This window comes from Arvicola amphibius, chromosome 7 (assembly GCF_903992535.2).
Source record: "Arvicola amphibius chromosome 7, mArvAmp1.2, whole genome shotgun sequence".
Classification (NCBI taxonomy): domain Eukaryota; kingdom Metazoa; phylum Chordata; class Mammalia; order Rodentia; family Cricetidae; genus Arvicola; species Arvicola amphibius.
The window spans coordinates 98,292,380-98,304,910 of record NC_052053.1 but is presented as its reverse complement, the minus strand read 5'-3'; the positions used below and the strand labels follow the sequence as shown (position 1 = coordinate 98,304,910).

General features: G+C 51.2%; 1 protein-coding gene across 1 annotated transcript in view; it reads left to right on the top strand.

Annotated features, from left to right (window-relative positions):
• Window positions 1-12,531, top strand: part of Galnt16 (polypeptide N-acetylgalactosaminyltransferase 16) — an 80,814-nt gene that overhangs the window by 42,769 nt on the left and 25,514 nt on the right. Inside the window, 3 exon segments of the mRNA XM_038337401.1 lie at window positions 7,182-7,339; window positions 10,513-10,611; window positions 11,209-11,276. Of these exon segments, the coding sequence (XP_038193329.1) occupies window positions 7,182-7,339; window positions 10,513-10,611; window positions 11,209-11,276 (325 nt within the window).

The window sequence follows — 12,531 nt, the reverse complement described above, 5'->3', positions numbered from 1 at the left end:
CTGCAGCCAAGGATTATCAGAATTCTGAGGGTGTCTCTGGCTGGAAAGAGTCAGGAGGGCCCAAAATGGTCCAGAAAATTCCAGCTATGTGCTATTTTGGTTTAAATAACACAGACTCCTGCATTTTTCCTTATGTTTCTTTTTTTTTTCTCATGTTCTTTTGAACCACTAAGCAAAGAAGTGCTTCCAAGCCCACGTGCAAGCCAGAGTGACAGCACGGACATGTCCCTGTGTGAGCCCCAGTCTGAAGCCCTGATCCAAGGAGGAAGGCAGCCAGGGGCCTGCCTCAAGAGCTGAGAGCCCCAGCATTGGAAGGGGGTTTCCCAGGCTCGTCTAGGTTCAGGAATAGTCCAGAGGCACAGTGAAGCTTCATACTGGGCTCTGAGGATGGATGTTCATCACTCCAGCCCCATTCCTGTCATTGAATGGATGTGTTGTGACCTGGCCATGCGGCTGTACCTCTGGTGGGCCTTGCTTTCCTCCTCTGTAAAGTACGGGTGAGAGGAGAACATATCTTTCAGACACATTGGAAATGGAAATAAACACCTAATAGAGCTTCAGTTTCGCGGCATGTCCCCAGTGTATCTCACTCGCTGTCGAGGAGGTCCTATAGGCCTCATCCCTTGGGCTGCAGCGCTGTGGCTAAGAGGATAAGGCACCATGAATCTCAGCCGGAACCACCCTTAGAATCTCGCTATTCCCAGGTAGCATTAGAGCTGCCCATAGGAGGCACATGAAGAGCTGGGGAGCCTGTTGGACCTGATCAGGAACTGTCTAGTGTCATGGCCTGACGCCACGTTCCAGCTTTGCACAGAGAACCCCATTTGACTCAGGTGACTGAAGGAATGTATAGTGGGCCCCCCCCCCCCACCTGGCTTTCTCAGTGAAATCACCAGAACCATTAGAATGCATTAAGCAATAGCCACAGATACCATAAAGCTACAAGGCCAGCAGCACCCTGGAAGAGCAATAGGAAATGCAGGGCTAAGAAATGTCATCAGAGGAGCCTTGGTAGATAAGTGATCTGAATCTCCTCTCAGCAGGGAGGTGGAAGTGTCTAAAGTGATGTCTCCATATAACTAGACTCAAGCTTAGTGCCTGTTGACTCTGCAGGTGGTGAAGTTCTAGAACAATCCAAATAGAGGCCAAGAACTAGTAATCTCAAAGTGAGGCTTTGCTGAGAAGTGGGTAAGGGTGGCTGTAAGGAGATTGCCCCTACGGCCTCCACAGAGACACAATCCCGGGATTCCATTTAGCTTGTGCCGACAGTCCCTCATCGTTAGCTATCCATGGAAAGCCACAGCTAAGGTTCTGTGGAGCACATGAGAACAATGTGGATGGCTTCCAGGGTCCTGTTGCTTGTGTCCCAGTGGTCTTCAGTACAGCCTTGGCATCGGGCTTGTTTTAATCTTCCTGGATGCTTCTGGGGTGAAGCTGAGGTTTCTGAACCACTGGTAAAAATAGCAGGTGAGGGTAGTTAATTACAGCAGTAATGATTATTGCAATGTACATGCCGAGTCCTGTGCTAAATGCATTATATATTCATTCTTTTAATCCCCCAGATTCCCATTTTCCAGATTGAAGTGTGCCTCTCCCATGAGGCGCGTAAATCTCCAAGATCAGGCAGCAGCAGGCTGCTAGCGTGCCGTTGCCAGGGTCCTCAGGTCCTAGGACCTAGGTCAGGTTGGCCGCCAGTGTATTCATAGCTGTAATTCCGAGGCAACCGCAGGAATAGAAGATGGGGACCAATCTGGGCCAGGCCGCCACAAGCATGTCATCTGATTGGGATGAGAACAGTGGCAGCTGTCAGGGAAACCCGGGGGACCCCCGTCTCAGGTCCTGAGCAACAGAGTTGTTGAATGATGTGCTTAACAATTCTGGTAATGAATGGCAGTCTTTCTTCTTGGGTCAGAGCATCAGATGGGATTTGCCCTCTCGGGGTCACAGAGAGCAGGAATCGCATTTTGTTCGCCAGGTGTTTTGGTTTAGAGCAGACTCAGGAGGAAAAAGAAAGAAGTCGGGAGCCATCATTGAAACAGGGCCACAGCCTGTTAATATGTAGTTTCATTGAAATTTACTGAAAGGGAAACCCAGCAGGTGCCTGTTTCACTGGTAGTAAAAAGGAATGGGACAGCAATTGTTTAAAGGGGGTTTGAAGTTGGTTTACATTTAAGACGGAGAGGTCTGTGTATGTTTGAAGGGAAAGTTTCCCCGGCTCTGGTTGAGAGCTGAACCGTTCTTGATGAAAATGACACAGAAAATAGTTCCTTCTTGCTTTAAGCCTCCCGTTTGCTGTTGCTTTCCTAATTTTAGCAGCAGGGAGCAATAAGCAAATCTTGATGGAAAGAGACTGAAGCAAGTGAAGCAAGCTTAATCAAAGTGATGGATAGAGGGGAAAGCTCTCCAAGATGAGGGTCCCCCCCTTTGCTCTCCAGCACAGCTACTATTTCAACTTAAGCAGTTTCGTGCAATTGACCTTATTGAGCGAGGAAGTGCTGGGTTTAGCATTCCATAAAAGGACAAAGACCAAAGAAAGGGGTGGTTGCTTACACTTTGGCCAAGAACCCTCTGCCAGGGGCTGGAGGGCAATGAGAAACTTGTCAGCCCATCACTCAGCCTTCATTCCTCACCATAGCAACACAAAAGGGCTTCTCGTGTGGTCCATATGGAAGCTTCATCTTGGAAGCTGAAGACTGTCTTGCCTGCTAGGGAATGCTGGGATTGTTCTGTCCAGCCTTGACTGTAGTCACATGGCCCAGATACTGAACCAGCCTGGTATCTCGGGATGGACAGCTGCACACTGTCATCGATAGCAGTGGCTTATTGCTGGGTTTTGGATTTTCCGTTATATTTTTTTTCCTTTTAGAGGTGGTTTTTCTGTTCATCGAATGGGACTGAAGGGCTGCTATCAATGAACTCTTGGTTACTAGACCAGGACAGCCAATTCAGACTAACTAGGGGAAGGCTAGAAGGGAGAAAGAATGAATAGGCTAGAGAGCTCATCGTGTAGATCTCAAGGAAGGCTCTGTTTGGTCTAGATGGAGTCAAACAACCAGTCTTGAACCAATGATATACTCATGTGCCTAGGAGTGAAGTCACTAGATGGCCTAACCCAAAGGCCTGTGCTTCTTCCTGTGTGAACCTGAAGTGTCAGGACAGGGGACGTGGGTCACGGCCCCTGACCAAGAAAATGGGGAAGAAAACCATAAAGCCATCAGAGCTACCCTGTTACCTGCTTGCCCAAAGTGTAATATTGTCCAAATGTGGGGTGAAGTGCCAGAGAGATGGGTTCAATATCATTTCTCATTCGTTTGTTCTTTAGCCATTGTCTTAAAGTGCCCATCACCCAGGCACCACTGTGGACTTTAGGTTCCAGCATTAATCAAAGCGGGCAATCCGAGACTGAGACCAACTGAGACATCCAAGACAGAGGTCTAAATCAGACTACAGAGCAGGTGGTGGCACCAGGATGACCCTGGATTTGTAGTTTGGCAGACAGAGATGGAAGTGCCCTGTCTCTGCTACAGGGGAACACAGGGAAGTGTGCGGAGAATGAAGAAAGCAGGGACTTACAAAGAGGCCACAGAACACGACAGGGCTCGAATGTCCTCAAGATCAAAGGTAAAAGCAGTAGGAGTCAGAGAGCCCCAAGGAAATGAGTTCCGGTCTGGGCTGCTGAACAGGAGTAGTTAGACAGAAGAGTTGCATGGCTGGGGGTGGTATCTGCATGGCAGCTGGGGGTGGTCTGAGGGGAGGAAAGTGAAGCCGTAGGAGATCATGATGCTGCCGTGAGCCACATCCTGCCGTCCTCAGTGTCCCTTATTCGCTTCGTTCAGGGACTGCTGGGGCAAGCAGAGACCTCTGAGGAGGACCGGGTCTGTGTTCTGTGGCTTCCTTCTTTGCAAACTGTCCTCTCGGGATGCGGATCTATCCTAAACCCTGGTCCATACATAGGAAGCTGAGTGGGGGCTGCTCAAGCAGCTCTGGGTTGGGTGAGAAGACGTTTCTCTCCAGGCGGGTGAGGTGGCACCTTTAATCTCAGCACGCAGGAGGCAGAGGTGGATCTCTGTGCGTTTGAGGCCAGCCTGGTCTACAGAGGCTAGTTCCAGGACAGGCTGCAAAACTACAGAGAAATCCTGTCTTGAACACCCCTCTGCCCCCCTCACAAAAAAGAAAGAAAGAAAGAAAGAAAGAAGAAGAAAGAAAGAAAGAAAGAAAGAAAGAAAGAAAGAAAGAAAGAAAGAGAAAAGAAGACTTTTCTGAGGAACCACTGAGACTGACTTGGTTTTGATGGCCTGGGATAGTTCTCTCTAGAGGGCTTTAAACCTCACTAGACATTCTCCCAGAACATTCTGTGAGGCCTGAAGGAGGCTTTGGGTGCGCCGTGGGAAGGCAGCTGACAAGGAGCAATCTCAGAAGTATCCTTCCCACTTCCAGCACATGGCCGTGCTCTGGGGAACAAGTGAGTGAGTGAGTGAGTGAGTGAGTGTGTAGGTTCGAACATTCGTAAGCTTAGCCCAGGGTCCCGAAGCCTTGCACACTTAGGAGGGTGCAGGTAGGCACCTGGCTCCCAGTCAGTGTTGAATGAGCAGTGAACAAGCCCAGGGTCAGGCTCAGAGGTTTCCTAAGCTCACAGAGTGGCCAAAAGTTCTCAATAAATAGCAGGTTATTTCCCCGGCCAACCTTCAGGATAATGAGGTGATATACACTCCCTCTGGGAGTTTGCAAAACTCTTCCCTCTGCGGTTTTTCTTTAATTTTAGCTCCTCAGCCTTGAGCTAGCGGCTTCTTTCCATTCCCCTGCGGCAGAGCTGGGGGGAAGGGAGGGGCCGGCATTAGCACCGTCATTGTCCCAGGTGGGAAGGACACAATGCTACTGCCTTTCCATACTCACTCTCAGAGCTGGGGTGGATGGGTGGATGTTTCTAGAAACTCAGGGCTCGAGCTGGAACACTCCTTTCCCTCCCTCGCCCTCCCTCTGCTTTTCCTCCTTTCTTCACTGAAATGGATTTTGAGCCCACAGGGGCACTGCCACTTCTGTTTATTTCCTGGCACGGCACTGACTCAGAATATTAGAATGTCACGGCCACAGCTGTGTCACCTCTGAGCATGCACCCTAAGCAGCTGAACCCAGATTGGGACAAGGCCTGGAGGAAACCAGATTACCCCTTGGGGCCCCTAGGCTCCCCAGCAGGCCCCTAGGATAAGAGACCACTGGGGAATATGGAAGTACCAAGGGGTGGCAGCACTTAGGAACTAGGGGGCTTCCAGATCTTTTAGAAGTCCCTTCAAGGGAGGCTGAGGGCAAAGCTGTCAAGGAGCAAAGAAACCTATATGAAAGACCTCAGCGTCACTCTGCAGAATAGTCCCCCTTGCTACAGGCCCCACTGCTCTACTGGGACCACCCTTTTAGAATAAGATGGCTCCACCCCTCACTATGGGCACGTTAGAGCTGGCCCCCTATGGCAAGGGCCTGGAGGAGCTGACTCAGCCCCTCGAGGGCCTGAGGGTGCTGCGGTCCTAGTGGCCCAGACCAACCGGTTCAGCTACCACCTAGACCCACATCCTGGGTCTTGGGTTGGCCCACCCTAGTATCTACCCCATCTGTGACCTGTTGGAGCGCGGGAAGGGGCTGGTCCTGTGGAACAATAGCAGCAGGATCTCCATGACTCGGGGCCACAGCAGGATATCCAAGGAGGATTTCAGTGAGGGTCCAGGGATGATGGTGTGCCAGAGACCAGAGTCCCTGAATCAGACCAATGACTCATTGCAATGAATATTTTGTGGGTGGGGCTGATTGGACGAAGGGATACAGCATATGACACACCTCACTCCTGAAGCCACGAGGTTGAGTGAAGAGGTGTTAGAAAGATGGAGGAGCGAGGTAGTTTTTTTTTTTTTTGTCATTGTTTGCTTGTTTGTATTTTAATTAATTTGAGGGGTATTACTGCAGGGGTGAGGAGTGGATATGGAGGGACTGGAAGGTGAGCGGGGTTGTGCTGCATGGTGTAAAATCCCCAAAGAATCAATAAAGAATTGTGTTAAAAAAAAATGGTAAAGCATGGTGTGCGTTCAAGTCTTTTTTTGGATCTGTGAGTGGACAATTCTCGCTCTCTTTCCTGCTCCCTCCATCAGCCCAGGGCCGTTGGTTGGGCAGAAGATTTAGAGTTGGGATGTAGTCACAGTTGGTAGTGTCTTAGCTCTGCAGTTTGGCTCAAATAATGAGATGTCAGAATGCATGTATCCATCCATTCATCTCGGATGTGTCTTCCCCTGTGTCCAGGGACTGGTACCCAGGGTAGGGTGTGGTGAGGGAGTATGAAGCTGGTTCATCAGTTATCCCTCTCTGCCTAGCACTCAGCACCTGTGGGCCCAGGGCATCAGACATGGGGCCGCTGAAGCAGCCAGCAGAAGTCCCAGAGACGCTCCAGCACTGTGTTAATACATTTGGTCCTGCTGGCTTGGGGCATTAGCGTGTGATGGCATGCTCCATGTGAATGGGAACGCTGTGGAGCAGCTTGTCCAAGCTCTCTGGCTCTTTTCCACGGGCAGCCTGTATGTGCCTAACCGAGAGCCAGGCTCAAGTGCTTTCTCAAGAGACAGTCCATCAGCAAAGTACCCTCTACAGTTTCCAGTCTCCTCGGGAGACCTCACCACAGGCAGCTGATTCACTCTGGGAAATACCCTCTCCATATCCAGCAGAGAGCATTGGCTTCAGAGCTAGGGCCGGTTTGCGTTGCTAAGGAGATAGTTCAGCTCTTAGCATGCCCGCTGCACGAAGCTTGAAGACCTTAAATCAGATCCCCAGAAGTTAGAAGAAGAAGCAGCTGGGTGTGGTGGTATGTGCCTGTAACCCCAGTGCAGGAGGCGGGGACAAGCTGAAGCTCACTGGCCAACCATAGAGCCAAATCCGTGAGTTTCAGATCAGTGTCTCAAACTACCCAGCGTCATCTTGTGGCTTCCACACTCATGTGCACATGCACAGCAGCCAGTGCTCACACCCCCTCCAAAACCAAGAATGGCTATTTTGAATCCAGATTTATAATTTACTAGTTCTCTAAAGGGGGGGTAAGAGATGAGGGGGGCCCAGCTGGCACACTCCTGGCATGTCCTGACTTCCCCCATTTACTACCGGTGGAACCCTCCTGCCTGGGTCCTCTCTGATGCTGACCTTTGTCGCAGGTGACAGGAACACCCTCCAAAGGTTTTGATGAGAAGGCATACCTGTCAGCCAAGCAGCTGAAGCCGGGAGAGGACCCGTACAGACAACATGCCTTCAACCAGCTGGAGAGTGACAAGCTGAGCCCAGACCGGCCCATCCGGGACACTCGCCATTACAGGTATGGCCTCCGTTGTTTTTTCCTTATATTTATTTTATTCATATGTCTCTCTGCGTGTGAGCATGCACACATGCAAATCACATGTATTTTACAAATATGGAAGACATCCTCATTCTCCACCTAGTGACTTAGACATTTAATAGACCTCACCCTCAGCACTCTCCTGCCCTCTGGGTGTCAACGGGAAGGTCAAGGGAACCCCTAGCTGAAGCCAGAAGGGCCCCTTGGTCCCTTAGTCAGGCATCCCAGCAAGGGTAGCCTGCCAGGGAACTTCAAGAGAGTCCGAGGAGGTGAGTTGCATAGCTGAAGCGGGGTCTCCAGCTCTGCCCCCTTTAATGGTGAGAGGCTGTTAGCTGCCCCCATCTCTTTCTTGCCTTTCCCCACTATTGGGGAGCAGTGGAACCCCCAGATCCTGAATTTCTTGTAAACAACTTGTTTTCCTCTGCTCTGAGACAGCCTGCAGCTTCTCTGAGCACGAGACCCTCAGGAGTTCCTGATGGCAGGAGAGTAGCTTCTGGTGGGTTTGGCTGGGGGCGTAGCTATCAGTTAAGGATCTCTATATAAGCGGCTCTGGTACACAATAGGGGGCATTCCTGGCATTAAGGATGACCCATGTCTCTGTTTGTTCTCCTCTGTCTGTGAGTCTTTGTGTATTTCAAATTCCAGCCCCTTGCCCAGTTTCACAACTGTACGGTAGCGCATAGAGCGCAGACAGGCGTGGGTGCTCTACACCCCACCCCAGCAGCCCCTGAAAATATAGTCTGGTCTTGTGCCTTATTCTTCTGTGGGAGGTGGGCAAGGTTCTAGACCAGGGTCCATGAGGTTTCTCCCCCCAGTCACCTGCTCAGTGTGCCTGGACCCCGGCTAGGCAGCAGCCCTCTTGCTGGGTTCAGTCCATATATCCCATCCAGATTGTGTGTTGCAGCCTCTTCTCCACTTCCTGCCATCGCCTTCAGAAACATTCTGTTCCTTCCTCAGAAGCCCTGTCCCTTGTGCCTGGCCTCATTTACCCTCCAGTTAGTATGGAATGTTCCTGTGTCTTCCTTCCTTCTTTTCCTTTTCTTAGTGTGTATGGGGGTGGGGGTGGAGCATGACAAGGTTTTACACTGTAGCACAGGCTGGCCTGGGGAATCACTTTATGTACCCCAGGCTAGCCCTGAACTCGCAACTCTCTGCCTGCCTTAGCTCTCAAGTGCTGAGCAAACATTTACTCCTTTCCTGTGTCAGTCCTTTGTCAGTTAGCCTGGGGGCAACTTCCCCTCACTCCACTGCAGGCAACCATAGGCTCATGTGCTGCTCTTTAAGGCCTCTGGTGGACAGCCCTACTCATGGCTAATAGTCCTCAGCTCTTTTGGGAATCTATGTCTTGACCGCCATCTCTGCCCACCTTCCCCACTTCACCCCACCTTGACCTTGTCAGTCACGGTTCACTGAGAAGCTGTAAGGCGGAATGGTGCCGGAGCTATTCACATCAGGGCAGTGGTGGGTTGCTGAGGTACCTTGTGCTGCTGCTGGGCCCTATCGGATGAGGTGATTCAGGATGTCTGCACGGACATGTATGCTTGTGCGGAGGGAGCGGATGAGGAGCTAGCCTGGTCAAGCCAGTGTGCTGGTGCACACCCTGCCTTCCCAGGCTCCAGTTTCTGCTGGACTCCATGCTTCAGGCTAGATCCTGGTCCTGGCCTCTGTCTAGGATGCTGTTGTCAAGGGAAACAAAGAGTAGGAAACTGCACAAGACTGACTTGTTAGGACCATGAGAAAACCTTCACAACGTAGACATGGGCAGCCTCTTGGGAAACTCCTGGCTCCTGGGAATGGGGCAGTCCTACCCACCATCTAAATCCCAGGAGAATGTGAGTGTGTGGGAGGTTCATGTCTGCCCTCCAGACAAGTGTAGGAGGTTTGCCTCCTGCAAGGAGATAAAGATGCTGTTATCCAGTGTCTCTCCTTAGACATGACGGCTGGGGACAAGGACCGAGAACTGGAACCCATGTCTGTGCTCCAAGGCTAGGCACCAAGAGGAGGCTGCTTTCCAGCTAGTCAAGCTTGGGCCAGCTCCCAGATCCTTGCCCCGTCGGGAGCAGACTGGCTTCTGGGGGTGGGAGGGGGGCAGAGAACGCCCCTCCCCCACAACCCTTTCAAGGAGAGATATTTTAAAGCTCTTTAGGATTGTTCCCTGAGGTCTCACTCCAGTGAGGCTCCCTGCCTGCCTGACCCGGCCTCTCTGCAGGGCAGGATCTGGGCCTGGGAATTCGGGCTGTGAGCAACTGTCAGTGGAGTGAGCGCCTAATGAAAAAAATAGTCATTGCTGGGGCTGTCTGGAGCGATTGTAATAAAGAACATCGCTTAGGAAAACCAGTGGAGGCGGCTGCCTTCCAGCGGTTTGGAGCCCGGAATGAATACATTTACAGACACGATAGGGAGGAAGGGCGACAGGAATGGAGGTTTTTAATTCCCCTGGCTGAGGAACGGGAGTCAGGGGTCCAAAGATAGGGTACTGTAGGTGGGAGATCCCAGGGCTTCTGAGGAGGGAGCGGAGTAGCAGGGACTGCCCTTGGTGTCTTCTGGGAAGCCGCTTATCCTGCAGGTTTGCCCCTGCCTGATGGCTCTTGCAGGGCTGTTAGTGCTACAGAGATCCAGAGAGTGGAGAGGGGGAGGGAAGTCCCTCTACTCCCACCCTGCAGGCAGAGTGGGAAGAATTCCTGGCCATATACCAGAGCTGGGAGACAGGAAGAAGAAAAACGTCAGGGTGTGAGAAGGCAGAAGGAAGATGGTTTTTTTCCCCCACCACCTTTTCCTCCTACCCTACCCCATCAGAGGCATGCTACTTGGCTCCTGTATTCTAGAACCTACACCCTAACCTGATCCCTCCCCAAAGGCAGTGCAGTGCATGTGTGTTCTGGTACTTTAGGTCTTTGGTGAAGAACCGCCCCTCCCCCCCCAGACTTGGGACACTCCCTCAGTCTGCTGCTTCCTTCCTGGACCCCCCCAGGCCAGGCAGCATGTAGGTGCTGGGTCCACGTGGGATGGAGCATCATGTCGTGGGAGGCAGGCTGTCTCCTCCACCTTATAAAGTTGTCCCAGGGCACAGCCAAGTGGATATAGAAAAGTGCTGAGCTGCCTAAGCATGCTCCCCGTCCCCGCTTGCCTCTGACTCCCTGTCCTCTTCCCAGTTGCTCATCCTTGTCCTATGCCTTGGACCTGCCAGCCACCAGTGTCATCATCACCTTCCACAATGAGGCTCGCTCCACACTCCTGCGCACAGTGAAGAGGTAAGACCCTCCGTGGCTCTGCCCCATGAGGTCTCAGGTGGCTCGTGAAGTTTCTGACTAGACAAGACCTTGTTGCTAGGGATGGTGTGCAGACAGCGGGGAAACCAGTGAGCATTGGGAGGGTAGGTCTTGTCCTTCTGAGAAGCTGGGCCTGGTGAATGTTCTGGGAGACCCCAGATGTCAACAACAGGCAAACCCAAGGTCAAACAAGGGTAGACATTTCAGCAGTCTCTTGAGTGGAGGGAGGCAGGGATGGCCATGAGGACTTAGAAAGGTGAGTATCAGCACAGCAGGTACGGGTTACAGAATCAGAGAGATATGCCCCTTCTGCCCTCAGTCTAAGCTTGAGCTTGTAAGCAAGTTTAACCTGCACCATTCCCACTTCCCCAATACACTTAGATGAAAATGGGACTTGGAAAGGAGTGCCCAGTGCCATTTCTTGGAGAGATGAGGCTTGGGCATCCTTTCCCAGAGAAAGACAGACATCTTCCCCACTGCGGGGGGGGGGGGCAGCAGGAGCCCCCGTGGTGGGAGAGGCTCTTACAGGGATGTGTAAGAGAGACTGACTCCACTGTTCTGTTCCCACCGCTGCTCCAGTGTTCTCAACCGAACTCCTGCCAACTTGATCCAGGAAATCATTTTAGTGGATGACTTCAGTTCAGATCGTAAGTGTTCATCTTCCTTTGGTGTACCGCTCCACGCCCCATCCTCTCTGTCCCCCGAAATGCTGAGATGAGCTCTCTGCAGCCATCCCGGTCCTCTCACACTGACCTCTGTCAGGAAGGGACTCTTTGGTCTTTTCTAAGACGCTTCCCATCCTGGCACCCAACAAAGGGCAAGAGTGGCATTGTTTAAATGCACACTCATGCTGGGCAGTGGTGGCATACACCTTTAATTCTAGCACTAGGAAGGCAGAGGCAGAAGGATCTCTGTGAGGTCAAGGCCAGCTTGGTCTACAAGGACTAGTTCCAGGACAGCTAGGACTGTTACACAGAGAAACCCCATCTCAAAAAAACAAAACAAACAAACAAAAGATACACCTATGATAGGACATTAAAAAATAAAACAAACAAACAAAAAAACCCTGACCCAATGGGGCTGAGGGATGTCTTAGTAGATAAAGTGCTTGCTGTTTAAGCCTAAGTACCTGAGTTTGGAGATGCAACGCCCATGTAAAAAGCCAAGCACCAGAATGTACCTCTGTCACCTAGTGCTCAGGAGAATGAGATGGGTGGGTGATAGGTGCCTCACTGGCCGGGCAGTCTACAAAACTGTGAGTTCCAAGTTCAGTGAGAAAGTAAAGAGGTCAAGGACACAGAGGAAGACATCTGAGAACTCCACCCCTACACACATGGGCAAGTGACTTTCACAGACACACACACACAGAGAGACACAGACATAGACACACACACACACACGGAGACACACAGAGACACAGATACACAGAGAGACACAGACACAGATAGACACACACATATGTACACAGACACATAAACACACAGACACATGCAGAGACACAGACATAGACATACACACATACACATACCGGGACACAGAGACAGCAGACATACACACACACAGAGATACACAGACACATAGTCACACAGACACACACAGAGACACAAACATATACACACACCAAGACACAGAGACAACAGACACACACATACACACAGACACACACACACACAGAGACATAGATACACACACAGACACAGATAGACACATACATGCACACAGACACATAGATACACAGAGAGACATAGATATGCACACACACCTAGGACAATATCCACAGCATCCTTCAGAATTACAACTTCCATAGGAAGAAGAGTTCCTTAAATATGGCAGGTGCTCTCTGGTACCTGCTGGGCTAGAATTGGGTTCATAGACACTCACCTGCTCCTCACCTGGTCAAGG